Raw genomic sequence first — 23,797 nt, forward strand, 5'->3', positions numbered from 1 at the left:
CAGTGCTCCCGGCCCCTCCTTCCGGCCCCTCCCCTCGCGGGGCAAAGGCCGTGGGGCGGTGCGGGGCAATGTGGGGCGCTGTGGGGCGAGCGGGACTGCGGGCTTTCTCCGGGGGGGGTTCCCCTAATGTCGGGAGGACCCTGGAAGGGAAAGTGGCTGTGGTGACCGCCGCCACCGACGGGTGAGTGACCCACAAGGCCCCGTGGCCCCCTCAGCTCCTCAGCTCCATGCTCCCCCCCATTGCTCCCATCTCCCCTTTGCCCCACTGGTGACCCATAGCCCTCTGTGTCCCCTTTGACCCCCATGTTCCCCCATAACCCCCTATGTACCCATGGGAACTCCATAGCCTCTTCATCATCCCACAGCCTCCCCATATCCCCACAGCCCCATACGTCCCCTTTATCACACCAAAGACCCCCCCCCAAGTCGCCCCATAAACCTCCCCATAGCCTCCATCAACTCATAATCCCCAAGTGCTCCCAGTCCCCCCTTCTCCCCCATAACCCTTTTGACCCTGTAGACACCTCCAGTGTTATTCTGTCACCCCATAACCCCACATTGTCCCAGATATCCCCACATCTCCCTAGACCCACAGTGTCCCCACGACCCCCCTGTGCTCCCCCAAGAGCCCCTCTCCCCGTAGTGCCCCCATCCCCTCCCTCCCCACAGGATCGGGCTGGCGGTGGCACAGAGGCTGGGGGAGGCAGGGGCCCGGGTGCTGCTCAGCTCCCGGCGTCAGCCCAACGTGGACGCAGCCGTGCAGAAGCTGCGGGCTCAGGGCCTGGAGGTCAGCGGAGTGGTGTGCCATGTGGGGCAGCCCCAGGACCGGCAGCACCTGGTGCAGACGGTGAGGGGGTGGGGATGTGGGGTGATGAGGGGCAGTGCAGCTGGGAGGGAGCTACAGGGAGATATGGTGCAATGGGGAGCGTTGGGATTGTGGAAGGCAGTGGGTCTATGGGAGCCTATGGGGTTATACAGGGTCAGTGGGGCTATGGAGATAATGGGGTTATTGGGGGCAGTGGGGGACTGTGAGGCTATGGGGTCCCATGGATTCATAGAGCTCTGCGGTCAGGAAGGTCCCATGGGATTATAGAGCACCATGGAAGTTACGTTGTTCTATGGGGAACTGCTAGGGTACCATCACTCTGTGGGGTGCGTGGGGATCCCATCATTCGATGGGGTTCTACGGCGGGGGCCATGGGTCTGTGAGCAGGCCCATGGGGTTATGTGTCACTATGGGATCCCATTGTTCTGTGGGGGTCCCATTGGTCTATGGAGGCCCCACTGAACCATGAGGCACTGTGGGTATCCCGTGGGGTTATGAGGTCATCCCATTGGTCTGTGGGGGTCCATCACTCTTTGGGGTGAATCCTCCCGCAGGCATTGGACACCTATGGTGCCATTGACATCTTGGTCTCCAACGCCGCCGTCAACCCAGTCATGGGCAGCACCCTGGAGGTTGAGGAGTCAGCCTGGGAGAAGGTGACCCCCCCCCCCTCCACTCTCTGCCCCATTGACTACAACTCACTGACTCCACTCTCGTGGCTCTGTCCTCTCTAGATCTTCCAGGTGAACGTGACAGCAGCAGCAATGCTGGTGAAGCTGGTGGTGCCCCACATGGAGAAGAGAGGGTGAGAACGGTATGGGCTGTGTTGGGGCGGAGGGTCGTGATAGAGAGAAGGGCTTCTTGGGGGCGGACCCATCTGACTGTGCTCCCCCCTTTTCTTCCTGCAGTGGAGGAGCCGTCGTGTTGGTGACATCAGTGGCTGGGTTTATGCCCTTCCCAGTGAGCAGGGAGCAATGGAGGCGGGCGAGGACTGCTGAGATGGGGGGGAGAGGGCTGGGAGAGGGGGCAACAGTGGGTCCAGTGGGGAGATGGTTGGGGCGGTCGGACAGTGGGGTGGAGGAATGGCGAGCGGTGGATGGAAGAAGGGTGAGGTGGAGGAATGGCTGCCAGGACACGCGGTGTGCAGCTGCTAATGGGACAGATGAACGCATGGTTGGGACAGATGGCAGAGGGACAGGTGGAGGGACAGACAGACATGGTGCAACCAGCCCTGTGCCCCACAGGCTCTGGGTCCGTACAGTGTGAGCAAAACAGCTCTGCTGGGGCTGGTGAAGGTGTTGGCCCCGGAGCTGCGTGCCCGCGGAGTGCGCATCAACGCCGTCGCCCCCGGCCTCATCCAGACCCGCTTCAGTGCCGCTGTGAGGGCAGGGTGCAGGGGGGTCCTGGGGGCAGGAGGGGGTTATGGAGATGGGGGGGGGTCGTGGGGCGGTGCTCAGAACCCTGCGGTGGGGAATGCAGAGCAGTGGAACTGTGTCTGAGGGAGCGGGGTCATAGAATCAGAATCACAAGGTTGGAAAGGACCTACAGGACCATCTTGTCCAGCCGTCCTCCCAAAGGGTCTGACTGGGGCAGGGCATGAAGCAGTGTCCTGGGATGGGGGATGGGGGGGGGGGGGGGGGGCGTGGGGCTTCGGTTGGGTGTGGTTGTGGGGTGGGCGGAGCTTCTTGGTGATGGACAGTCTGATAACCAATGGGAGGAAGGGTTGGGTGGGAGGAGCCAGCAGGGGGGGATCTGTGATGGGAGGGGCTCAAGGTGAGTGGGCTGGGATGTCCCTCTCTTGCAGCTGTGGCAGAATGAGGCCACCAAGGAACAGCTGATGTCCTCCATGGGGATTGACAGGTGGGGAACGGCCCTGAAGGCCTCAGCCTGGTGACGAGGAGCCGTGGGTGGTGGCGGTGACAAGGGGTGACCCCGCTGTGTCCTCCCCTGTCCCCAGGCTGGGAACGCCATCGGATGTGGCTGAGGTGGTGGCATTCCTCTGCTCCCCTGCTGCTTCCTACGTGGTGGGAGAGACCATGGTGGTGGCCGGGGGGACCCCGTCCCGCCTGTAGCAGACCCTGGAGAGTGCTGGGACAGCAATCACCATGTGGCACCAGGGGATGGTCTGGGAGGGACATCTGTGTCTGTAGGGGAGCTCTGGGGACACCTTATGGGATACTGAGGTTTAGTCTGGGTGGATGAGGGGACCTGTAGGGGACATCCAGGTCTACAAGAGGCACCTGGGGCCATCTGGGGGGAGCTGGAGCCTGCAGAAAACTTCTGAGTGTGCCATGGAGTTCTTAGTAGGCCCCCTTGGATGTCACCATAGTGTTTCTAGGGAGATCAACAGGGAATACTGAGGCTTGCAGAAGCATCTGGGGACATCTGGGATGGTCAATAGGGAATACTGAGGGCTGTAGGGGGTGATTGGGACATTTTTGGGGGATATTGTAGTCTACAGAGAAGTGTAGGGGGACTTGTAGGAGACAGTGAAGTCAATATGAGGAGTTTGGGGCAATCTGTGGGGACATGGAGGCCCATGGGGACACCCTCAGGGACACTGGGATCTGTAGGGGACATTCTAGGAGATATCAGGTAGATCTGGGATCACTTCAGCATTTTTTGGGCACTTTGGATTCCCCAATAAATCCACTGACGCTGCCCTGGTTACAGCTCAGACGTGTCTATTTGGGGCCATCGTGGAGTGCCATTGCAGCGCTCATGGGGGGTGACCATCTTGATGGTGTTGGCAGCCATCTTGAAGGGACAGGCATTATCTTGATGTGGCATCTTCTTGGACCCTTCCCCCACTGGGGCCTCCTCTGATATCCTCCCCATTTCCTCATGCCCCCTCTTAGAACTAACAAGCAGCACAATGGCAATTAGCAGGGTCAACGTATTGCCAGGGACAGTAAATGATCACAGAATCACAGACTCGTGGAGGTTGGAAAAGACATCTAAGATCATCTAGTCCAACCCATCCCACCATGCTCCACTGTGTCTCTCAGTGCCACATCTCCACGGTTCTTGAGCACCTCCAGGGATGGTGACCACTGCTGCCTGGGGCAGTCTGTGAGTGTTTTGCCACCCTTTCTGAGAAGACTTTTTTCCAAATATCCAACCTGAACCTCCCTCAGAGCAACTCAAAGCCATCACCTCTCATCCTACCACTGTTACCTGGGAGGCGAACCCCCCCACCTTGCTACAACCTCCTTACAGGCACTTAAGGACGCTCAGGAGAGACCTTCCTAATCCCGTCTCTGCAAGTCTGGACAGCATCCCTGTATTCTTTGCAGGTGACACATCCTTCCTCCCACTGTCAGCGCATGCCCATCTTTTCCCTCAGTTTGCCCAGCAGCCCCGTGCTGAGCCATGCTGGTTTCCTGTCCCCTGTCTTACTTATTTGGAGGTGCTTACTTATTTGGAGGCATGGAGAGCTCAGAAAGGCATCATAAAAGAGCAGCCAGCTTTCTTCCGCGCCTTTGTCTCCAAGGAGTTCTCCCCACGAGGTCTTGTCCAACATGTCCGTAAACGGCCTCACGTTGGCTCTCCTGAACTTCGGAGTCCCGACTCCACACTCCCCAGGATCACGTTCACAGACACAACCCCGCCTCCCCCGCGGTCCGAGCGACGCGCACAGCGCAGGGCCGCGCTCCGCTGACGGCGCTCAGCGCAACCGAACGCAGCGCCGCGCCGCGCCGCGCCGAGAAGCCGACTGCGCCCCCCCGCGGGACACAGCGCCACCCTCCTCCCGCGCACCCAACCACACCGCCCCGCCTTCCTTCTCTCCTTTCACCACGCCACATTCCTCCCGGGGGAGGTGCACCGTGCCGGAGTTCCCATCCCGTCCCATCCCATCCCGTTGGCTTCGGCCCACAGGACCATCCAGTCCAGCCATTCGTTCGCCCTTCACCAATGGTTCCCGCTCAGCCATGTCCCTCAACACAGCGTCCAAACGCTCGTTGGACACCTCCAGGCTCGGTGACTCCACCCCCTCTCTGGGCGGCCCATTCCAGCGCCAGACCACCCTTTCAGACAAGCAGTATTTCCTAACGTCCAGCCTGAACCTTCCCTGGCGCAGCTTGAGGCCATTCCCTCTCGTCCTAGCACTAGTCACGCGAGAGAAGAGGCCGACCCCCAGCTCACCCTTCAGGTAGTTAGAGAGAGCGATGAGGTCTCCCCTGAGCCTCCTCTTCTCCAGACTGGACAATCCCAGCTCCCTCAGCCGCTCCTCCTAAGGCCCGCGCTCCAGACCCCTCACCAGCTGTGTTGCCCTCCCCTGGACACGCTCCCGGGCCTCCATGTCTTTCTTACAGCGAGGGGCCCAAAACTGGGCACAGCGCTCGAGGTGCGGCCTCACCAGTGCTGAGTACAGGGGGACAATCACTTCCCTGCTCCTGCTGGCCGCGCTGTTTCTGATACGAGCCAGGATGCCGTTGGCCTTCTTGGCCACCTGGGCACACTGCTGGCTCACGTCCAGCCTAGCGTCAATCGACACCCCCGGGTCCATTTCCTCTCCACAGTCTTCCGGCCACTCTGCCCCAAGCCTGTAGCGTCGCCTGGGGTTACTGTGGCCAAAGTGCAGGAGCCGGCATTTGCTCTTGTTGAATCCCATCCCGTTGGCTTCGGCCCAGCTACCCAGCCTATCCAGATCCCTCTGCGGGGCCTCGCTAGCCTCAGGCAGATGGACACTTCCAGCCAGCTGGGTGTCACCTGCAAACTTACTGAGGGTGCACTCAGTGCCCTCATCCAGCTCATCGAGAAAGGTATTAAACGGGACAGGCCCCAGCACCGACCCCTGGGGAACACCACTCGTGACCGGTCGCCAGCTGGATTGAACTCCATTCACCACCACCCTCCGGGCCCGGCCCTCCAGCCGCTTCCTTACCCAGCCGAGAGCGTACCTGTCCAAGCCACGGACTGCCGGCTTCTGCACGAGAATACTGTGGGAGACAGCGTCAAAGGCTTTGCTGAAGTCTGGGTAGACTACATCAACAGCCCTTCCCTCACCCACCAGACGGGTCACTCGATCGTAGAAGGATTGGTCAGGTTGGTCAAGCAGGACCTGCCCTTCGTGAACCCGTGCTGGCTAGGCCTGATCCCCCGGCTGTCCCGCACGTGCCGCGTGATCTCCCTCAAGACCATCTGCTCCATAATCTTCCCCGGCACCCAGGTCAGGCTAACAGGCCTGCAGTTCCCCGGATCCTCCCTGCAGCCCTTCTGGTAGATGGGAGTCACACCGGCAAGCCTCCAGTCTTCCGGGACCTCACCCGTCAACAAGGAGCGCTGATAGACGACGGAAAGCGGCTCGGCTATCGCCTCCGCCAGTTCCCTCAGCACTCTCGGGTGAATCTCATCCGGCCCCATGGACTTGGGGCGGTCCAGTTGGAGCAGCAGGTCTCTGACCGTGTCCTCCTGAGTCGTGGAGGGTTTAGTCAGCTCCCCAGCCAAGGCTGCCAGGTCAGGGAGTGGAGAAGCCTGAGGTTAACTGGTCTGACTTTTAAAGACACATGTAAAGAAGGCGTTCAGAACGTCTGCCTTTTCCTTGTCCTCGGTGGTGACATTCCCAGCCTCATCCAGTAAAGAATGGAGATTCTCCCAGGCCCTCCTCTTACTGCTGATATGCTTGTAAAGGGGTTTCTTGTTCCCTTTGACCCCAGCAGCCAGGCTGAGTTCAAATGGTCCAGGTAACAGACGGGCCGACCCGAGGCGAAGCCTCTCTGGGCCTGGTGCTCGCCAAGGAAGAGGAGAGCGTTAGAGAGGTTAAGATTGGAGGCGGCCTGGGCTGCAGTGACCGTGCCTCGGAGGAGTTTGCGATCCGGAGGGATGCAGGCCTGGCAAAAAGCAGAGCCAGGACCCTGAACTTCAGGAGGGCGAAATTCTGTCTGCTCGAGGAACTGCTGGGTGGGATCCCCGGGGAAACTGTCCTTAAGGGCATAGGAGCAGCACAGAGCTGGCAGCTCTTTAAGGGCAGAGGAGGGCCACGGAGATGGGCAGAGGGCTGGAGCACCTCCCCTACAAAGGCAGGCCGAGGGAGCTGGGCTTGCACAGCCTGGAGAAGAGAAGGCTGCGGGGTGACCTCATTGCAGCCTTCCAGGACCGAAGGGGAGCCTACAAGCAGGAGGGGAGGCAACTCTTTCCGAGGGTGGGTAGCAGCAGGAGGACAAGAGGAAACGGTTTGAAGTCGAAGGAGGGAAGACTGAAGTTGGATATCGGGGAAGTTCTTTACTGTGAGAGTGGAGAGGTGCTGGAACAGGTGCCCAGGGAGGCTGTGGGTGCCCCGTCCACCCCTGGAGGTGGTCAAGGCCAGGTTGGATGGGGCCCCGGGCAGCCTGGGCTGGTATGAAATGTGGAGGCTGGCGGCCTCTGCCTGCGGTGGGGGGGTTGGAGCTTCACGATCCTTGAGGTCCCTTCCAACCCGGGCCACTCTGTGTGACCCTTCTGCGAGCACAAGAGCTCTCCGTCCCCCAGCAGAAGAAGCTGAGCAGAGGAGGCGGGCGGGCGGCATGGCTGAGCAAGGACCTGCAGCTGAAGCTGAGGGAACAGAGGGAAACGTACCGGGAGCGGAAGCAGGGTTGTGTAGCCTGGGAGGAACACAGGGCTGTTGTCCGCGTGCGTAGAGATAGGATCGGGAAAGCCAGGGCACAGACGGAGCTGAACGTGGCGCGGGATGTGAAAGGCAACCAGAAGGGGTTCTACGTACAGGGACGTAGGCGGGAGGAGACGGGCCGAGGGAGAGCGTTCCCCCTCTGATGGAAGGCAGCGGGGAGCTGGCTTCCTCAGACGTGGGAAAAGCTGAGGTGCTCAGTGAGTGCTTTGCCTCAGTCTTCACCGACGGTCGGGCTTGCCGTGCGCGCCGGGACCCTGAGCCTGCAGGTGGGAGTGAGAGGAGTCGATTCCTCTCACCCAGAGGGACCTGGACAGGCTGGAGACGGGGGCCCGTGTGAGCGCAATGAGGTTCGTGAAGGCCGAGCGCAGGGTGCCGCGTTTGGGTCGGGGCGATCCCAGGCACTGACGCCGACCGGGGGAAGATGTCCTCGAGAGCAGCCCTGCGGAGAAGGAGCTGGGGGGTCCTGGTGGACGAGAAGCTGGACGCGAGGCGGCAGCGTGCGCCTGCGCTCGGGGCTGCGTTCGAACAGGAGCGGCCGGCAGGGAGACGGAGGGAGGCGCCATCAGCGGCTGCGGCCGCCGCCAACGCCCCCTCCCCCGCGGTCCGAGCGGCGCGCACAGCGCAGGGCCGCGCTCCGCTGACGGCGCTCAGCGCAACCGAACGCAGCGCCGCGCCGCGCCGCGCCGCGAAGCCGACTGCGCCCCCCCGCGGGACACAGCGCCACCCTCCTCCCGCGCGCCCAACCCCACCGCCCCGCCTTCCTTCTCTCCTTTCACCACGCCACATTCCTCCCGGGGGAGGTGCACCGTGCCCGGAGGTACTGCCATACCGGGACGATGCGCGGAGCGGAGGGAGCAAGCTCCGGGTCCAACTCCCGCGCCCAAAAATCCGTTTAATATAAAGTCCTCTCATCGAGGACGTATCAGATATTAAACTGATAAGAACAGATACTACACTTGATCTTAGCCAAAAGGCCGAGAAGCGATAAACCCGCGCTCTTCCCGGACAGCGCCCACCCCCACGCGCGCCCCCGACAGCTCACGGACGCGCACCCCGCGCCCAAACCCACCCCGGCCCCGCCGCCACGGCGCCGCCCCCCGCCCCGCACCGCCCCGCTCCCGCTCCCGCTCCCGCTCCCGCTCCGCCCCCGTGCCGGCCCCAACGGGCCCCGGTGCAGCGTGCCGGAGCGCTCCCGGCCGCCCCCGCGGCTCTGATTTGCATGGCCCCGCCCCTCACCCGCCGCCTCCCTCCCACGGCGCGGCAGCTCCGCTCCGGCAGCAGCGACAGAACGGCCCGCAGTCGGGAGCCGTTCTGTCAGCGCGGGGCGATGAGCTGAAGGGGTTGCGGCCGGCAGAGCAATGGCGCTCGATGCATCCAGCTGCACCCGGCGGCCCTGGGAGGGTGGCAGCACTGGTGGCATCGTGGCGCGGTTGCGTTGGAAGGGGCCAAAACCATCACCGGCCTCCAAATCCTCTTCCAGCTTTCCGCTCTGGAAATGGACAGGCCGGCAAAAGGAGCTCTCGGCCGATCAAAAGGGACTTCAGGGCTCCGGGAAAACCGCTGGAGGGATCAGAGCACACAGGAGGTTTCTCCTCCGTCCTCTCGGGTGGTGGTTGGCACCCGCACGGAAGGAGGGGGGAGGACGTGCCGAAGGAACGGCGGGATGAATCCCGCGGCTGGAATGCCCTGACGGAGGACTACGGGCCTTGCAGAAGGGACAGACGGGGCAGGGGGGCGGCAGAGTTGCCCTCTGTGTTAGGGAGTGGATGGATCGCGAAGAGCTGTGTCTGAGGAACAGCCGCGGTCGGGTCGAGAGCTCGTGGGCGAAAAGCGAGGATGGGTCCAGTGAGGGGCATCTGGTGGTTGGGGTCTGCTGCAGCCCGCCTGCTCTGGGGAGGCTGTGGACGAGGCCTTCTTGCTGCAGCTGCAGGAGGGGTCGCGCTCGCGGGCTCTTGTCCTGATGGGGGATTTCGTCCACCCGGACGTCTGCTGGGAGAGCGGCGCGGCGGGTGGCAGACGGTACCGGAGAGTCCTGGAGTCTGCGGAGGACAACTCGATCATCGAATCAGAGAATCAGAGAATCACTAAGGCTGGAAAAGACCCACAGGATCATCCAGTCCAGCCATTCGTTCGCCCTTCACCAATGGTTCCCGCTCAGCCATGTCCCTCAACACAGCGTCCAAACGCTCGTTGGACACCTCCAGGCTCGGTGACTCCACCCCCTCTCTGGGCGGCCCATTCCAGCGCCAGACCACCCTTTCAGACAAGCAGTATTTCCTAACGTCCAGCCTGAACCTTCCCTGGCGCAGCTTGAGGCCATTCCCTCTCGTCCTAGCACTAGTCACGCGAGAGAAGAGGCCGACCCCCAGCTCACCCTTCAGGTAGTTAGAGAGAGCGATGAGGTCTCCCCTGAGCCTCCTCTTCTCCAGACTGGACAATCCCAGCTCCCTCAGCCGCTCCTCCTAAGGCCCGCGCTCCAGACCCCTCACCAGCTGTGTTGCCCTCCCCTGGACACGCTCCCGGGCCTCCATGTCTTTCTTACAGCGAGGGGCCCAAAACTGGGCACAGCGCTCGAGGTGCGGCCTCACCAGTGCTGAGTACAGGGGGACAATCACTTCCCTGCTCCTGCTGGCCGCGCTGTTTCTGATACGAGCCAGGATGCCGTTGGCCTTCTTGGCCACCTGGGCACACTGCTGGCTCACGTCCAGCCTAGCGTCAATCGACACCCCCGGGTCCATTTCCTCTCCACAGTCTTCCGGCCACTCTGCCCCAAGCCTGTAGCGTCGCCTGGGGTTACTGTGGCCAAAGTGCAGGAGCCGGCATTTGCTCTTGTTGAATCCCATCCCGTTGGCTTCGGCCCAGCTACCCAGCCTATCCAGATCCCTCTGCGGGGCCTCGCTAGCCTCAGGCAGATGGACACTTCCAGCCAGCTGGGTGTCACCTGCAAACTTACTGAGGGTGCACTCAGTGCCCTCATCCAGCTCATCGAGAAAGGTATTAAACGGGACAGGCCCCAGCACCGACCCCTGGGGAACACCACTCGTGACCGGTCGCCAGCTGGATTGAACTCCATTCACCACCACCCTCCGGGCCCGGCCCTCCAGCCGCTTCCTTACCCAGCCGAGAGCGTACCTGTCCAAGCCACGGACTGCCGGCTTCTGCACGAGAATACTGTGGGAGACAGCGTCAAAGGCTTTGCTGAAGTCTGGGTAGACTACATCAACAGCCCTTCCCTCACCCACCAGACGGGTCACTCGATCGTAGAAGGATTGGTCAGGTTGGTCAAGCAGGACCTGCCCTTCGTGAACCCGTGCTGGCTAGGCCTGATCCCCCGGCTGTCCCGCACGTGCCGCGTGATCTCCCTCAAGACCATCTGCTCCATAATCTTCCCCGGCACCCAGGTCAGGCTAACAGGCCTGCAGTTCCCCGGATCCTCCCTGCAGCCCTTCTGGTAGATGGGAGTCACACCGGCAAGCCTCCAGTCTTCCGGGACCTCACCCGTCAACAAGGAGCGCTGATAGACGACGGAAAGCGGCTCGGCTATCGCCTCCGCCAGTTCCCTCAGCACTCTCGGGTGAATCTCATCCGGCCCCATGGACTTGGGGCGGTCCAGTTGGAGCAGCAGGTCTCTGACCGTGTCCTCCTGAGTCGTGGAGGGTTTAGTCAGCTCCCCAGCCAAGGCTGCCAGGTCAGGGAGTGGAGAAGCCTGAGGTTAACTGGTCTGACTTTTAAAGACACATGTAAAGAAGGCGTTCAGAACGTCTGCCTTTTCCTTGTCCTCGGTGGTGACATTCCCAGCCTCATCCAGTAAAGAATGGAGATTCTCCCAGGCCCTCCTCTTACTGCTGATATGCTTGTAAAGGGGTTTCTTGTTCCCTTTGACCCCAGCAGCCAGGCTGAGTTCAAATGGTCCAGGTAACAGACGGGCCGACCCGAGGCGAAGCCTCTCTGGGCCTGGTGCTCGCCAAGGAAGAGGAGAGCGTTAGAGAGGTTAAGATTGGAGGCGGCCTGGGCTGCAGTGACCGTGCCTCGGAGGAGTTTGCGATCCGGAGGGATGCAGGCCTGGCAAAAAGCAGAGCCAGGACCCTGAACTTCAGGAGGGCGAAATTCTGTCTGCTCGAGGAACTGCTGGGTGGGATCCCCGGGGAAACTGTCCTTAAGGGCATAGGAGCAGCACAGAGCTGGCAGCTCTTTAAGGGCAGAGGAGGGCCACGGAGATGGGCAGAGGGCTGGAGCACCTCCCCTACAAAGGCAGGCCGAGGGAGCTGGGCTTGCACAGCCTGGAGAAGAGAAGGCTGCGGGGTGACCTCATTGCAGCCTTCCAGGACCGAAGGGGAGCCTACAAGCAGGAGGGGAGGCAACTCTTTCCGAGGGTGGGTAGCAGCAGGAGGACAAGAGGAAACGGTTTGAAGTCGAAGGAGGGAAGACTGAAGTTGGATATCGGGGAAGTTCTTTACTGTGAGAGTGGAGAGGTGCTGGAACAGGTGCCCAGGGAGGCTGTGGGTGCCCCGTCCACCCCTGGAGGTGGTCAAGGCCAGGTTGGATGGGGCCCCGGGCAGCCTGGGCTGGTATGAAATGTGGAGGCTGGCGGCCTCTGCCTGCGGTGGGGGGGTTGGAGCTTCACGATCCTTGAGGTCCCTTCCAACCCGGGCCACTCTGTGTGACCCTTCTGCGAGCACAAGAGCTCTCCGTCCCCCAGCAGAAGAAGCTGAGCAGAGGAGGCGGGCGGGCGGCATGGCTGAGCAAGGACCTGCAGCTGAAGCTGAGGGAACAGAGGGAAACGTACCGGGAGCGGAAGCAGGGTTGTGTAGCCTGGGAGGAACACAGGGCTGTTGTCCGCGTGCGTAGAGATAGGATCGGGAAAGCCAGGGCACAGACGGAGCTGAACGTGGCGCGGGATGTGAAAGGCAACCAGAAGGGGTTCTACGTACAGGGACGTAGGCGGGAGGAGACGGGCCGAGGGAGAGCGTTCCCCCTCTGATGGAAGGCAGCGGGGAGCTGGCTTCCTCAGACGTGGGAAAAGCTGAGGTGCTCAGTGAGTGCTTTGCCTCAGTCTTCACCGACGGTCGGGCTTGCCGTGCGCGCCGGGACCCTGAGCCTGCAGGTGGGAGTGAGAGGAGTCGATTCCTCTCACCCAGAGGGACCTGGACAGGCTGGAGACGGGGGCCCGTGTGAGCGCAATGAGGTTCGTGAAGGCCGAGCGCAGGGTGCCGCGTTTGGGTCGGGGCGATCCCAGGCACTGACGCCGACCGGGGGAAGATGTCCTCGAGAGCAGCCCTGCGGAGAAGGAGCTGGGGGGTCCTGGTGGACGAGAAGCTGGACGCGAGGCGGCAGCGTGCGCCTGCGCTCGGGGCTGCGTTCGAACAGGAGCGGCCGGCAGGGAGACGGAGGGAGGCGCCATCAGCGGCTGCGGCCGCCGCCAACGCCCCCTCCCCCGCGGTCCGAGCGGCGCGCACAGCGCAGGGCCGCGCTCCGCTGACGGCGCTCAGCGCAACCGAACGCAGCGCCGCGCCGCGCCGCGCCGCGAAGCCGACTGCGCCCCCCCGCGGGACACAGCGCCACCCTCCTCCCGCGCGCCCAACCCCACCGCCCCGCCTTCCTTCTCTCCTTTCACCACGCCACATTCCTCCCGGGGGAGGTGCACCGTGCCCGGAGGTACTGCCATACCGGGACGATGCGCGGAGCGGAGGGAGCAAGCTCCGGGTCCAACTCCCGCGCCCAAAAATCCGTTTAATATAAAGTCCTCTCATCGAGGACGTATCAGATATTAAACTGATAAGAACAGATACTACACTTGATCTTAGCCAAAAGGCCGAGAAGCGATAAACCCGCGCTCTTCCCGGACAGCGCCCACCCCCACGCGCGCCCCCGACAGCTCACGGACGCGCACCCCGCGCCCAAACCCACCCCGGCCCCGCCGCCACGGCGCCGCCCCCCGCCCCGCACCGCCCCGCTCCCGCTCCCGCTCCCGCTCCCGCTCCCGCTCCCGCTCCGCCCCCGTGCCGGCCCCAACGGGCCCCGGTGCAGCGTGCCGGAGCGCTCCCGGCCGCCCCCGCGGCTCTGATTTGCATGGCCCCGCCCCTCACCCGCCGCCTCCCTCCCACGGCGCGGCAGCTCCGCTCCGGCAGCAGCGACAGAACGGCCCGCAGTCGGGAGCCGTTCTGTCAGCGCGGGGCGATGAGCTGAAGGGGTTGCGGCCGGCAGAGCAATGGCGCTCGATGCATCCAGCTGCACCCGGCGGCCCTGGGAGGGTGGCAGCACTGGTGGCATCGTGGCGCGGTTGCGTTGGAAGGGGCCAAAACCATCACCGGCCTCCAAATCCTCTTCCAGCTTTCCGCTCTGGAAATGGACAGGCCGGCAAAAGGAGCTCTCGGCCGATCAAAAGGGACTTCAGGGCTCCGGGAAAACCGCTGGAGGGATCAGAGCACACAGGAGGTTTCTCCTCCGTCCTCTCGGGTGGTGGTTGGCACCCGCACGGAAGGAGGGGGGAGGACGTGCCGAAGGAACGGCGGGATGAATCCCGCGGCTGGAATGCCCTGACGGAGGACTACGGGCCTTGCAGAAGGGACAGACGGGGCAGGGGGGCGGCAGAGTTGCCCTCTGTGTTAGGGAGTGGATGGATCGCGAAGAGCTGTGTCTGAGGAACAGCCGCGGTCGGGTCGAGAGCTCGTGGGCGAAAAGCGAGGATGGGTCCAGTGAGGGGCATCTGGTGGTTGGGGTCTGCTGCAGCCCGCCTGCTCTGGGGAGGCTGTGGACGAGGCCTTCTTGCTGCAGCTGCAGGAGGGGTCGCGCTCGCGGGCTCTTGTCCTGATGGGGGATTTCGTCCACCCGGACGTCTGCTGGGAGAGCGGCGCGGCGGGTGGCAGACGGTACCGGAGAGTCCTGGAGTCTGCGGAGGACAACTCGATCATCGAATCAGAGAATCAGAGAATCACTAAGGCTGGAAAAGACCCACAGGATCATCCAGTCCAGCCATTCGTTCGCCCTTCACCAATGGTTCCCGCTCAGCCATGTCCCTCAACACAGCGTCCAAACGCTCGTTGGACACCTCCAGGCTCGGTGACTCCACCCCCTCTCTGGGCGGCCCATTCCAGCGCCAGACCACCCTTTCAGACAAGCAGTATTTCCTAACGTCCAGCCTGAACCTTCCCTGGCGCAGCTTGAGGCCATTCCCTCTCGTCCTAGCACTAGTCACGCGAGAGAAGAGGCCGACCCCCAGCTCACCCTTCAGGTAGTTAGAGAGAGCGATGAGGTCTCCCCTGAGCCTCCTCTTCTCCAGACTGGACAATCCCAGCTCCCTCAGCCGCTCCTCCTAAGGCCCGCGCTCCAGACCCCTCACCAGCTGTGTTGCCCTCCCCTGGACACGCTCCCGGGCCTCCATGTCTTTCTTACAGCGAGGGGCCCAAAACTGGGCACAGCGCTCGAGGTGCGGCCTCACCAGTGCTGAGTACAGGGGGACAATCACTTCCCTGCTCCTGCTGGCCGCGCTGTTTCTGATACGAGCCAGGATGCCGTTGGCCTTCTTGGCCACCTGGGCACACTGCTGGCTCACGTCCAGCCTAGCGTCAATCGACACCCCCGGGTCCATTTCCTCTCCACAGTCTTCCGGCCACTCTGCCCCAAGCCTGTAGCGTCGCCTGGGGTTACTGTGGCCAAAGTGCAGGAGCCGGCATTTGCTCTTGTTGAATCCCATCCCGTTGGCTTCGGCCCAGCTACCCAGCCTATCCAGATCCCTCTGCGGGGCCTCGCTAGCCTCAGGCAGATGGACACTTCCAGCCAGCTGGGTGTCACCTGCAAACTTACTGAGGGTGCACTCAGTGCCCTCATCCAGCTCATCGAGAAAGGTATTAAACGGGACAGGCCCCAGCACCGACCCCTGGGGAACACCACTCGTGACCGGTCGCCAGCTGGATTGAACTCCATTCACCACCACCCTCTGGGCCCGGCCCTCCAGCCGCTTCCTTACCCAGCCGAGAGCGTACCTGTCCAAGCCACGGACTGCCGGCTTCTGCACGAGAATACTGTGGGAGACAGCGTCAAAGGCTTTGCTGAAGTCTGGGTAGACTACATCAACAGCCCTTCCCTCACCCACCAGACGGGTCACTCGATCGTAGAAGGATTGGTCAGGTTGGTCAAGCAGGACCTGCCCTTCGTGAACCCGTGCTGGCTAGGCCTGATCCCCCGGCTGTCCCGCACGTGCCGCGTGATCTCCCTCAAGACCATCTGCTCCATAATCTTCCCCGGCACCCAGGTCAGGCTAACAGGCCTGCAGTTCCCCGGATCCTCCCTGCAGCCCTTCTGGTAGATGGGAGTCACACCGGCAAGCCTCCAGTCTTCCGGGACCTCACCCGTCAACAAGGAGCGCTGATAGACGACGGAAAGCGGCTCGGCTATCGCCTCCGCCAGTTCCCTCAGCACTCTCGGGTGAATCTCATCCGGCCCCATGGACTTGGGGCGGTCCAGTTGGAGCAGCAGGTCTCTGACCGTGTCCTCCTGAGTCGTGGAGGGTTTAGTCAGCTCCCCAGCCAAGGCTGCCAGGTCAGGGAGTGGAGAAGCCTGAGGTTAACTGGTCTGACTTTTAAAGACACATGTAAAGAAGGCGTTCAGAACGTCTGCCTTTTCCTTGTCCTCGGTGGTGACATTCCCAGCCTCATCCAGTAAAGAATGGAGATTCTCCCAGGCCCTCCTCTTACTGCTGATATGCTTGTAAAGGGGTTTCTTGTTCCCTTTGACCCCAGCAGCCAGGCTGAGTTCAAATGGTCCAGGTAACAGACGGGCCGACCCGAGGCGAAGCCTCTCTGGGCCTGGTGCTCGCCAAGGAAGAGGAGAGCGTTAGAGAGGTTAAGATTGGAGGCGGCCTGGGCTGCAGTGACCGTGCCTCGGAGGAGTTTGCGATCCGGAGGGATGCAGGCCTGGCAAAAAGCAGAGCCAGGACCCTGAACTTCAGGAGGGCGAAATTCTGTCTGCTCGAGGAACTGCTGGGTGGGATCCCCGGGGAAACTGTCCTTAAGGGCATAGGAGCAGCACAGAGCTGGCAGCTCTTTAAGGGCAGAGGAGGGCCACGGAGATGGGCAGAGGGCTGGAGCACCTCCCCTACAAAGGCAGGCCGAGGGAGCTGGGCTTGCACAGCCTGGAGAAGAGAAGGCTGCGGGGTGACCTCATTGCAGCCTTCCAGGACCGAAGGGGAGCCTACAAGCAGGAGGGGAGGCAACTCTTTCCGAGGGTGGGTAGCAGCAGGAGGACAAGAGGAAACGGTTTGAAGTCGAAGGAGGGAAGACTGAAGTTGGATATCGGGGAAGTTCTTTACTGTGAGAGTGGAGAGGTGCTGGAACAGGTGCCCAGGGAGGCTGTGGGTGCCCCGTCCACCCCTGGAGGTGGTCAAGGCCAGGTTGGATGGGGCCCCGGGCAGCCTGGGCTGGTATGAAATGTGGAGGCTGGCGGCCTCTGCCTGCGGTGGGGGGGTTGGAGCTTCACGATCCTTGAGGTCCCTTCCAACCCGGGCCACTCTGTGTGACCCTTCTGCGAGCACAAGAGCTCTCCGTCCCCCAGCAGAAGAAGCTGAGCAGAGGAGGCGGGCGGGCGGCATGGCTGAGCAAGGACCTGCAGCTGAAGCTGAGGGAACAGAGGGAAACGTACCGGGAGCGGAAGCAGGGTTGTGTAGCCTGGGAGGAACACAGGGCTGTTGTCCGCGTGCGTAGAGATAGGATCGGGAAAGCCAGGGCACAGACGGAGCTGAACGTGGCGCGGGATGTGAAAGGCAACCAGAAGGGGTTCTACGTACAGGGACGTAGGCGGGAGGAGACGGGCCGAGGGAGAGCGTTCCCCCTCTGATGGAAGGCAGCGGGGAGCTGGCTTCCTCAGACGTGGGAAAAGCTGAGGTGCTCAGTGAGTGCTTTGCCTCAGTCTTCACCGACGGTCGGGCTTGCCGTGCGCGCCGGGACCCTGAGCCTGCAGGTGGGAGTGAGAGGAGTCGATTCCTCTCACCCAGAGGGACCTGGACAGGCTGGAGACGGGGGCCCGTGTGAGCGCAATGAGGTTCGTGAAGGCCGAGCGCAGGGTGCCGCGTTTGGGTCGGGGCGATCCCAGGCACTGACGCCGACCGGGGGAAGATGTCCTCGAGAGCAGCCCTGCGGAGAAGGAGCTGGGGGGTCCTGGTGGACGAGAAGCTGGACGCGAGGCGGCAGCGTGCGCCTGCGCTCGGGGCTGCGTTCGAACAGGAGCGGCCGGCAGGGAGACGGAGGGAGGCGCCATCAGCGGCTGCGGCCGCCGCCAACGCCCCCTCCCCCGCGGTCCGAGCGGCGCGCACAGCGCAGGGCCGCGCTCCGCTGACGGCGCTCAGCGCAACCGAACGCAGCGCCGCGCCGCGCCGCGCCGCGAAGCCGACTGCGCCCCCCCGCGGGACACAGCGCCACCCTCCTCCCGCGCGCCCAACCCCACCGCCCCGCCTTCCTTCTCTCCTTTCACCACGCCACATTCCTCCCGGGGGAGGTGCACCGTGCCCGGAGGTACTGCCATACCGGGACGATGCGCGGAGCGGAGGGAGCAAGCTCCGGGTCCAACTCCCGCGCCCAAAAATCCGTTTAATATAAAGTCCTCTCATCGAGGACGTATCAGATATTAAACTGATAAGAACAGATACTACACTTGATCTTAGCCAAAAGGCCGAGAAGCGATAAACCCGCGCTCTTCCCGGACAGCGCCCACCCCCACGCGCGCCCCCGACAGCTCACGGACGCGCACCCCGCGCCCAAACCCACCCCGGCCCCGCCGCCACGGCGCCGCCCCCCGCCCCGCACCGCCCCGCTCCCGCTCCCGCTCCCGCTCCCGCTCCCGCTCCCGCTCCCGCTCCGCCCCCGTGCCGGCCCCAACGGGCCCCGGTGCAGCGTGCCGGAGCGCTCCCGGCCGCCCCCGCGGCTCTGATTTGCATGGCCCCGCCCCTCACCCGCCGCCTCCCTCCCACGGCGCGGCAGCTCCGCTCCGGCAGCAGCGACAGAACGGCCCGCAGTCGGGAGCCGTTCTGTCAGCGCGGGGCGATGAGCTGAAGGGGTTGCGGCCGGCAGAGCAATGGCGCTCGATGCATCCAGCTGCACCCGGCGGCCCTGGGAGGGTGGCAGCACTGGTGGCATCGTGGCGCGGTTGCGTTGGAAGGGGCCAAAACCATCACCGGCCTCCAAATCCTCTTCCAGCTTTCCGCTCTGGAAATGGACAGGCCGGCAAAAGGAGCTCTCGGCCGATCAAAAGGGACTTCAGGGCTCCGGGAAAACCGCTGGAGGGATCAGAGCACACAGGAGGTTTCTCCTCCGTCCTCTCGGGTGGTGGTTGGCACCCGCACGGAAGGAGGGGGGAGGACGTGCCGAAGGAACGGCGGGATGAATCCCGCGGCTGGAATGCCCTGACGGAGGACTACGGGCCTTGCAGAAGGGACAGACGGGGCAGGGGGGCGGCAGAGTTGCCCTCTGTGTTAGGGAGTGGATGGATCGCGAAGAGCTGTGTCTGAGGAACAGCCGCGGTCGGGTCGAGAGCTCGTGGGCGAAAAGCGAGGATGGGTCCAGTGAGGGGCATCTGGTGGTTGGGGTCTGCTGCAGCCCGCCTGCTCTGGGGAGGCTGTGGACGAGGCCTTCTTGCTGCAGCTGCAGGAGGGGTCGCGCTCGCGGGCTCTTGTCCTGATGGGGGATTTCGTCCACCCGGACGTCTGCTGGGAGAGCGGCGCGGCGGGTGGCAGACGGTACCGGAGAGTCCTGGAGTCTGCGGAGGACAACTCGATCATCGAATCAGAGAATCAGAGAATCACTAAGGCTGGAAAAGACCCACAGGATCATCCAGTCCAGCCATTCGTTCGCCCTTCACCAATGGTTCCCGCTCAGCCATGTCCCTCAACACAGCGTCCAAACGCTCGTTGGACACCTCCAGGCTCGGTGACTCCACCCCCTCTCTGGGCGGCCCATTCCAGCGCCAGACCACCCTTTCAGACAAGCAGTATTTCCTAACGTCCAGCCTGAACCTTCCCTGGCGCAGCTTGAGGCCATTCCCTCTCGTCCTAGCACTAGTCACGCGAGAGAAGAGGCCGACCCCCAGCTCACCCTTCAGGTAGTTAGAGAGAGCGATGAGGTCTCCCCTGAGCCTCCTCTTCTCCAGACTGGACAATCCCAGCTCCCTCAGCCGCTCCTCCTAAGGCCCGCGCTCCAGACCCCTCACCAGCTGTGTTGCCCTCCCCTGGACACGCTCCCGGGCCTCCATGTCTTTCTTACAGCGAGGGGCCCAAAACTGGGCACAGCGCTCGAGGTGCGGCCTCACCAGTGCTGAGTACAGGGGGACAATCACTTCCCTGCTCCTGCTGGCCGCGCTGTTTCTGATACGAGCCAGGATGCCGTTGGCCTTCTTGGCCACCTGGGCACACTGCTGGCTCACGTCCAGCCTAGCGTCAATCGACACCCCCGGGTCCATTTCCTCTCCACAGTCTTCCGGCCACTCTGCCCCAAGCCTGTAGCGTCGCCTGGGGTTACTGTGGCCAAAGTGCAGGAGCCGGCATTTGCTCTTGTTGAATCCCATCCCGTTGGCTTCGGCCCAGCTACCCAGCCTATCCAGATCCCTCTGCGGGGCCTCGCTAGCCTCAGGCAGATGGACACTTCCAGCCAGCTGGGTGTCACCTGCAAACTTACTGAGGGTGCACTCAGTGCCCTCATCCAGCTCATCGAGAAAGGTATTAAACGGGACAGGCCCCAGCACCGACCCCTGGGGAACACCACTCGTGACCGGTCGCCAGCTGGATTGAACTCCATTCACCACCACCCTCCGGGCCCGGCCCTCCAGCCGCTTCCTTACCCAGCCGAGAGCGTACCTGTCCAAGCCACGGACTGCCGGCTTCTGCACGAGAATACTGTGGGAGACAGCGTCAAAGGCTTTGCTGAAGTCTGGGTAGACTACATCAACAGCCCTTCCCTCACCCACCAGACGGGTCACTCGATCGTAGAAGGATTGGTCAGGTTGGTCAAGCAGGACCTGCCCTTCGTGAACCCGTGCTGGCTAGGCCTGATCCCCCGGCTGTCCCGCACGTGCCGCGTGATCTCCCTCAAGACCATCTGCTCCATAATCTTCCCCGGCACCCAGGTCAGGCTAACAGGCCTGCAGTTCCCCGGATCCTCCCTGCAGCCCTTCTGGTAGATGGGAGTCACACCGGCAAGCCTCCAGTCTTCCGGGACCTCACCCGTCAACAAGGAGCGCTGATAGACGACGGAAAGCGGCTCGGCTATCGCCTCCGCCAGTTCCCTCAGCACTCTCGGGTGAATCTCATCCGGCCCCATGGACTTGGGGCGGTCCAGTTGGAGCAGCAGGTCTCTGACCGTGTCCTCCTGAGTCGTGGAGGGTTTAGTCAGCTCCCCAGCCAAGGCTGCCAGGTCAGGGAGTGGAGAAGCCTGAGGTTAACTGGTCTGACTTTTAAAGACACATGTAAAGAAGGCGTTCAGAACGTCTGCCTTTTCCTTGTCCTCGGTGGTGACATTCCCAGCCTCATCCAGTAAAGAATGGAGATTCTCCCAGGCCCTCCTCTTACTGCTGATATGCTTGTAAAGGGGTTTCTTGTTCCCTTTGACCCCAGCAGCCAGGCTGAGTTCAAATGGTCCAGGTAACAGACGGGCCGACCCGAGGCGAAGCCTCTCTGGGCCTGGTGCTCGCCAAGGAAGAGGAGAGCGTTAGAGAGGTTAAGATTGGAGGCGGCCTGGGCTGCAGTGACCGTGCCTCGGAGGAGTTTGCGATCCGGAGGGATGCAGGCCTGGCAAAAAGCAGAGCCAGGACCCTGAACTTCAGGAGGGCGAAATTCTGTCTGCTCGAGGAACTGCTGGGTGGGATCCCCGGGGAAACTGTCCTTAAGGGCATAGGAGCAGCACAGAGCTGGCAGCTCTTTAAGGGCAGAGGAGGGCCACGGAGATGGGCAGAGGGCTGGAGCACCTCCCCTACAAAGGCAGGCCGAGGGAGCTGGGCTTGCACAGCCTGGAGAAGAGAAGGCTGCGGGGTGACCTCATTGCAGCCTTCCAGGACCGAAGGGGAGCCTACAAGCAGGAGGGGAGGCAACTCTTTCCGAGGGTGGGTAGCAGCAGGAGGACAAGAGGAAACGGTTTGAAGTCGAAGGAGGGAAGACTGAAGTTGGATATCGGGGAAGTTCTTTACTGTGAGAGTGGAGAGGTGCTGGAACAGGTGCCCAGGGAGGCTGTGGGTGCCCCGTCCACCCCTGGAGGTGGTCAAGGCCAGGTTGGATGGGGCCCCGGGCAGCCTGGGCTGGTATGAAATGTGGAGGCTGGCGGCCTCTGCCTGCGGTGGGGGGGTTGGAGCTTCACGATCCTTGAGGTCCCTTCCAACCCGGGCCACTCTGTGTGACCCTTCTGCGAGCACAAGAGCTCTCCGTCCCCCAGCAGAAGAAGCTGAGCAGAGGAGGCGGGCGGGCGGCATGGCTGAGCAAGGACCTGCAGCTGAAGCTGAGGGAACAGAGGGAAACGTACCGGGAGCGGAAGCAGGGTTGTGTAGCCTGGGAGGAACACAGGGCTGTTGTCCGCGTGCGTAGAGATAGGATCGGGAAAGCCAGGGCACAGACGGAGCTGAACGTGGCGCGGGATGTGAAAGGCAACCAGAAGGGGTTCTACGTACAGGGACGTAGGCGGGAGGAGACGGGCCGAGGGAGAGCGTTCCCCCTCTGATGGAAGGCAGCGGGGAGCTGGCTTCCTCAGACGTGGGAAAAGCTGAGGTGCTCAGTGAGTGCTTTGCCTCAGTCTTCACCGACGGTCGGGCTTGCCGTGCGCGCCGGGACCCTGAGCCTGCAGGTGGGAGTGAGAGGAGTCGATTCCTCTCACCCAGAGGGACCTGGACAGGCTGGAGACGGGGGCCCGTGTGAGCGCAATGAGGTTCGTGAAGGCCGAGCGCAGGGTGCCGCGTTTGGGTCGGGGCGATCCCAGGCACTGACGCCGACCGGGGGAAGATGTCCTCGAGAGCAGCCCTGCGGAGAAGGAGCTGGGGGGTCCTGGTGGACGAGAAGCTGGACGCGAGGCGGCAGCGTGCGCCTGCGCTCGGGGCTGCGTTCGAACAGGAGCGGCCGGCAGGGAGACGGAGGGAGGCGCCATCAGCGGCTGCGGCCGCCGCCAACGCCCCCTCCCCCGCGGTCCGAGCGGCGCGCACAGCGCAGGGCCGCGCTCCGCTGACGGCGCTCAGCGCAACCGAACGCAGCGCCGCGCCGCGCCGCGCCGCGAAGCCGACTGCGCCCCCCCGCGGGACACAGCGCCACCCTCCTCCCGCGCGCCCAACCCCACCGCCCCGCCTTCCTTCTCTCCTTTCACCACGCCACATTCCTCCCGGGGGAGGTGCACCGTGCCCGGAGGTACTGCCATACCGGGACGATGCGCGGAGCGGAGGGAGCAAGCTCCGGGTCCAACTCCCGCGCCCAAAAATCCGTTTAATATAAAGTCCTCTCATCGAGGACGTATCAGATATTAAACTGATAAGAACAGATACTACACTTGATCTTAGCCAAAAGGCCGAGAAGCGATAAACCCGCGCTCTTCCCGGACAGCGCCCACCCCCACGCGCGCCCCCGACAGCTCACGGACGCGCACCCCGCGCCCAAACCCACCCCGGCCCCGCCGCCACGGCGCCGCCCCCCGCCCCGCACCGCCCCGCTCCCGCTCCCGCTCCCGCTCCCGCTCCCGCTCCCGCTCCCGCTCCGCCCCCGTGCCGGCCCCAACGGGCCCCGGTGCAGCGTGCCGGAGCGCTCCCGGCCGCCCCCGCGGCTCTGATTTGCATGGCCCCGCCCCTCACCCGCCGCCTCCCTCCCACGGCGCGGCAGCTCCGCTCCGGCAGCAGCGACAGAACGGCCCGCAGTCGGGAGCCGTTCTGTCAGCGCGGGGCGATGAGCTGAAGGGGTTGCGGCCGGCAGAGCAATGGCGCTCGATGCATCCAGCTGCACCCGGCGGCCCTGGGAGGGTGGCAGCACTGGTGGCATCGTGGCGCGGTTGCGTTGGAAGGGGCCAAAACCATCACCGGCCTCCAAATCCTCTTCCAGCTTTCCGCTCTGGAAATGGACAGGCCGGCAAAAGGAGCTCTCGGCCGATCAAAAGGGACTTCAGGGCTCCGGGAAAACCGCTGGAGGGATCAGAGCACACAGGAGGTTTCTCCTCCGTCCTCTCGGGTGGTGGTTGGCACCCGCACGGAAGGAGGGGGGAGGACGTGCCGAAGGAACGGCGGGATGAATCCCGCGGCTGGAATGCCCTGACGGAGGACTACGGGCCTTGCAGAAGGGACAGACGGGGCAGGGGGGCGGCAGAGTTGCCCTCTGTGTTAGGGAGTGGATGGATCGCGAAGAGCTGTGTCTGAGGAACAGC

General features: G+C 63.3%; 5 protein-coding genes and 4 non-coding genes across 11 annotated transcripts; 1 reads left to right on the forward strand and 8 right to left on the reverse strand.

Annotated features, from left to right (window-relative positions):
- Nucleotides 1–62: 62 nt before the first annotated feature.
- On the forward strand, nt 63–3,493 carry DHRS4 (dehydrogenase/reductase 4). 3 transcript variants are annotated; one of them, NM_001277125.2, is made up of 8 exons: nt 63–181; nt 670–847; nt 1,381–1,482; nt 1,561–1,631; nt 1,735–1,786; nt 2,071–2,205; nt 2,631–2,686; nt 2,784–3,493. In NM_001277125.2, exons 1-8 carry the CDS (start codon nt 69–71, stop codon nt 2,896–2,898), a joined length of 822 nt encoding a protein of 273 aa, NP_001264054.1. In that variant the 5' UTR covers nt 63–68; the 3' UTR covers nt 2,899–3,493. The 3 variants fall into 3 exon arrangements, with proteins under 3 accessions (NP_001264054.1, XP_046798619.1, XP_046798618.1); XM_046942663.1 differs by lacking the exon at nt 2,071–2,205; XM_046942662.1 differs by lacking the exon at nt 1,381–1,482.
- A 2,415-nt stretch (nt 3,494–5,908) lies between these two features.
- Nucleotides 5,909–8,422, reverse strand: LOC121106805 (proline-rich protein 36-like). Its single transcript, XM_040647744.2, has one exon. The coding sequence runs from the start codon at nt 8,346–8,348 to the stop codon at nt 6,501–6,503; it is 1,848 nt and encodes a 615-aa protein (XP_040503678.1). The 5' UTR covers nt 8,349–8,422; the 3' UTR covers nt 5,909–6,500.
- On the reverse strand, nt 8,232–8,422 carry LOC121110902. The gene has a single exon (XR_005850492.1). It is a non-coding gene; the product is annotated as a U2 spliceosomal RNA (small nuclear RNA).
- A 2,322-nt stretch (nt 8,423–10,744) lies between these two features.
- On the reverse strand, nt 10,745–13,260 carry LOC121107380 (proline-rich protein 36-like). The gene has a single exon (XM_040651343.2). It carries the CDS (start codon nt 13,184–13,186, stop codon nt 11,339–11,341), a length of 1,848 nt encoding a protein of 615 aa, XP_040507277.1. The 5' UTR covers nt 13,187–13,260; the 3' UTR covers nt 10,745–11,338.
- LOC121110878 lies at nt 13,070–13,260 on the reverse strand. Its single transcript, XR_005850419.1, has one exon. It is a non-coding gene; the product is annotated as a U2 spliceosomal RNA (small nuclear RNA).
- Nucleotides 13,261–15,594: 2,334 nt separating this feature from the next.
- Nucleotides 15,595–18,110, reverse strand: LOC121107381 (proline-rich protein 36-like). Its single transcript, XM_040651349.2, has one exon. The coding sequence runs from the start codon at nt 18,034–18,036 to the stop codon at nt 16,189–16,191; it is 1,848 nt and encodes a 615-aa protein (XP_040507283.1). The 5' UTR covers nt 18,037–18,110; the 3' UTR covers nt 15,595–16,188.
- Nucleotides 17,920–18,110, reverse strand: LOC112531646. The gene has a single exon (XR_003073541.1). It is a non-coding gene; the product is annotated as a U2 spliceosomal RNA (small nuclear RNA).
- Nucleotides 18,111–20,449: 2,339 nt separating this feature from the next.
- Nucleotides 20,450–22,966, reverse strand: LOC121107383 (proline-rich protein 36-like). Its single transcript, XM_040651352.2, has one exon. It carries the CDS (start codon nt 22,890–22,892, stop codon nt 21,045–21,047), a length of 1,848 nt encoding a protein of 615 aa, XP_040507286.1. The 5' UTR covers nt 22,893–22,966; the 3' UTR covers nt 20,450–21,044.
- Nucleotides 22,776–22,966, reverse strand: LOC121110879. Its single transcript, XR_005850420.1, has one exon. It is a non-coding gene; the product is annotated as a U2 spliceosomal RNA (small nuclear RNA).
- Nucleotides 22,967–23,797: the final 831 nt, after the last annotated feature.

The sequence above is a fragment of the Gallus gallus genome, chromosome 1 (genome assembly GCF_016699485.2).
Source record: "Gallus gallus isolate bGalGal1 chromosome 1, bGalGal1.mat.broiler.GRCg7b, whole genome shotgun sequence".
In the NCBI taxonomy this organism is placed as follows: Eukaryota; Metazoa; Chordata; class Aves; order Galliformes; family Phasianidae; genus Gallus; species Gallus gallus.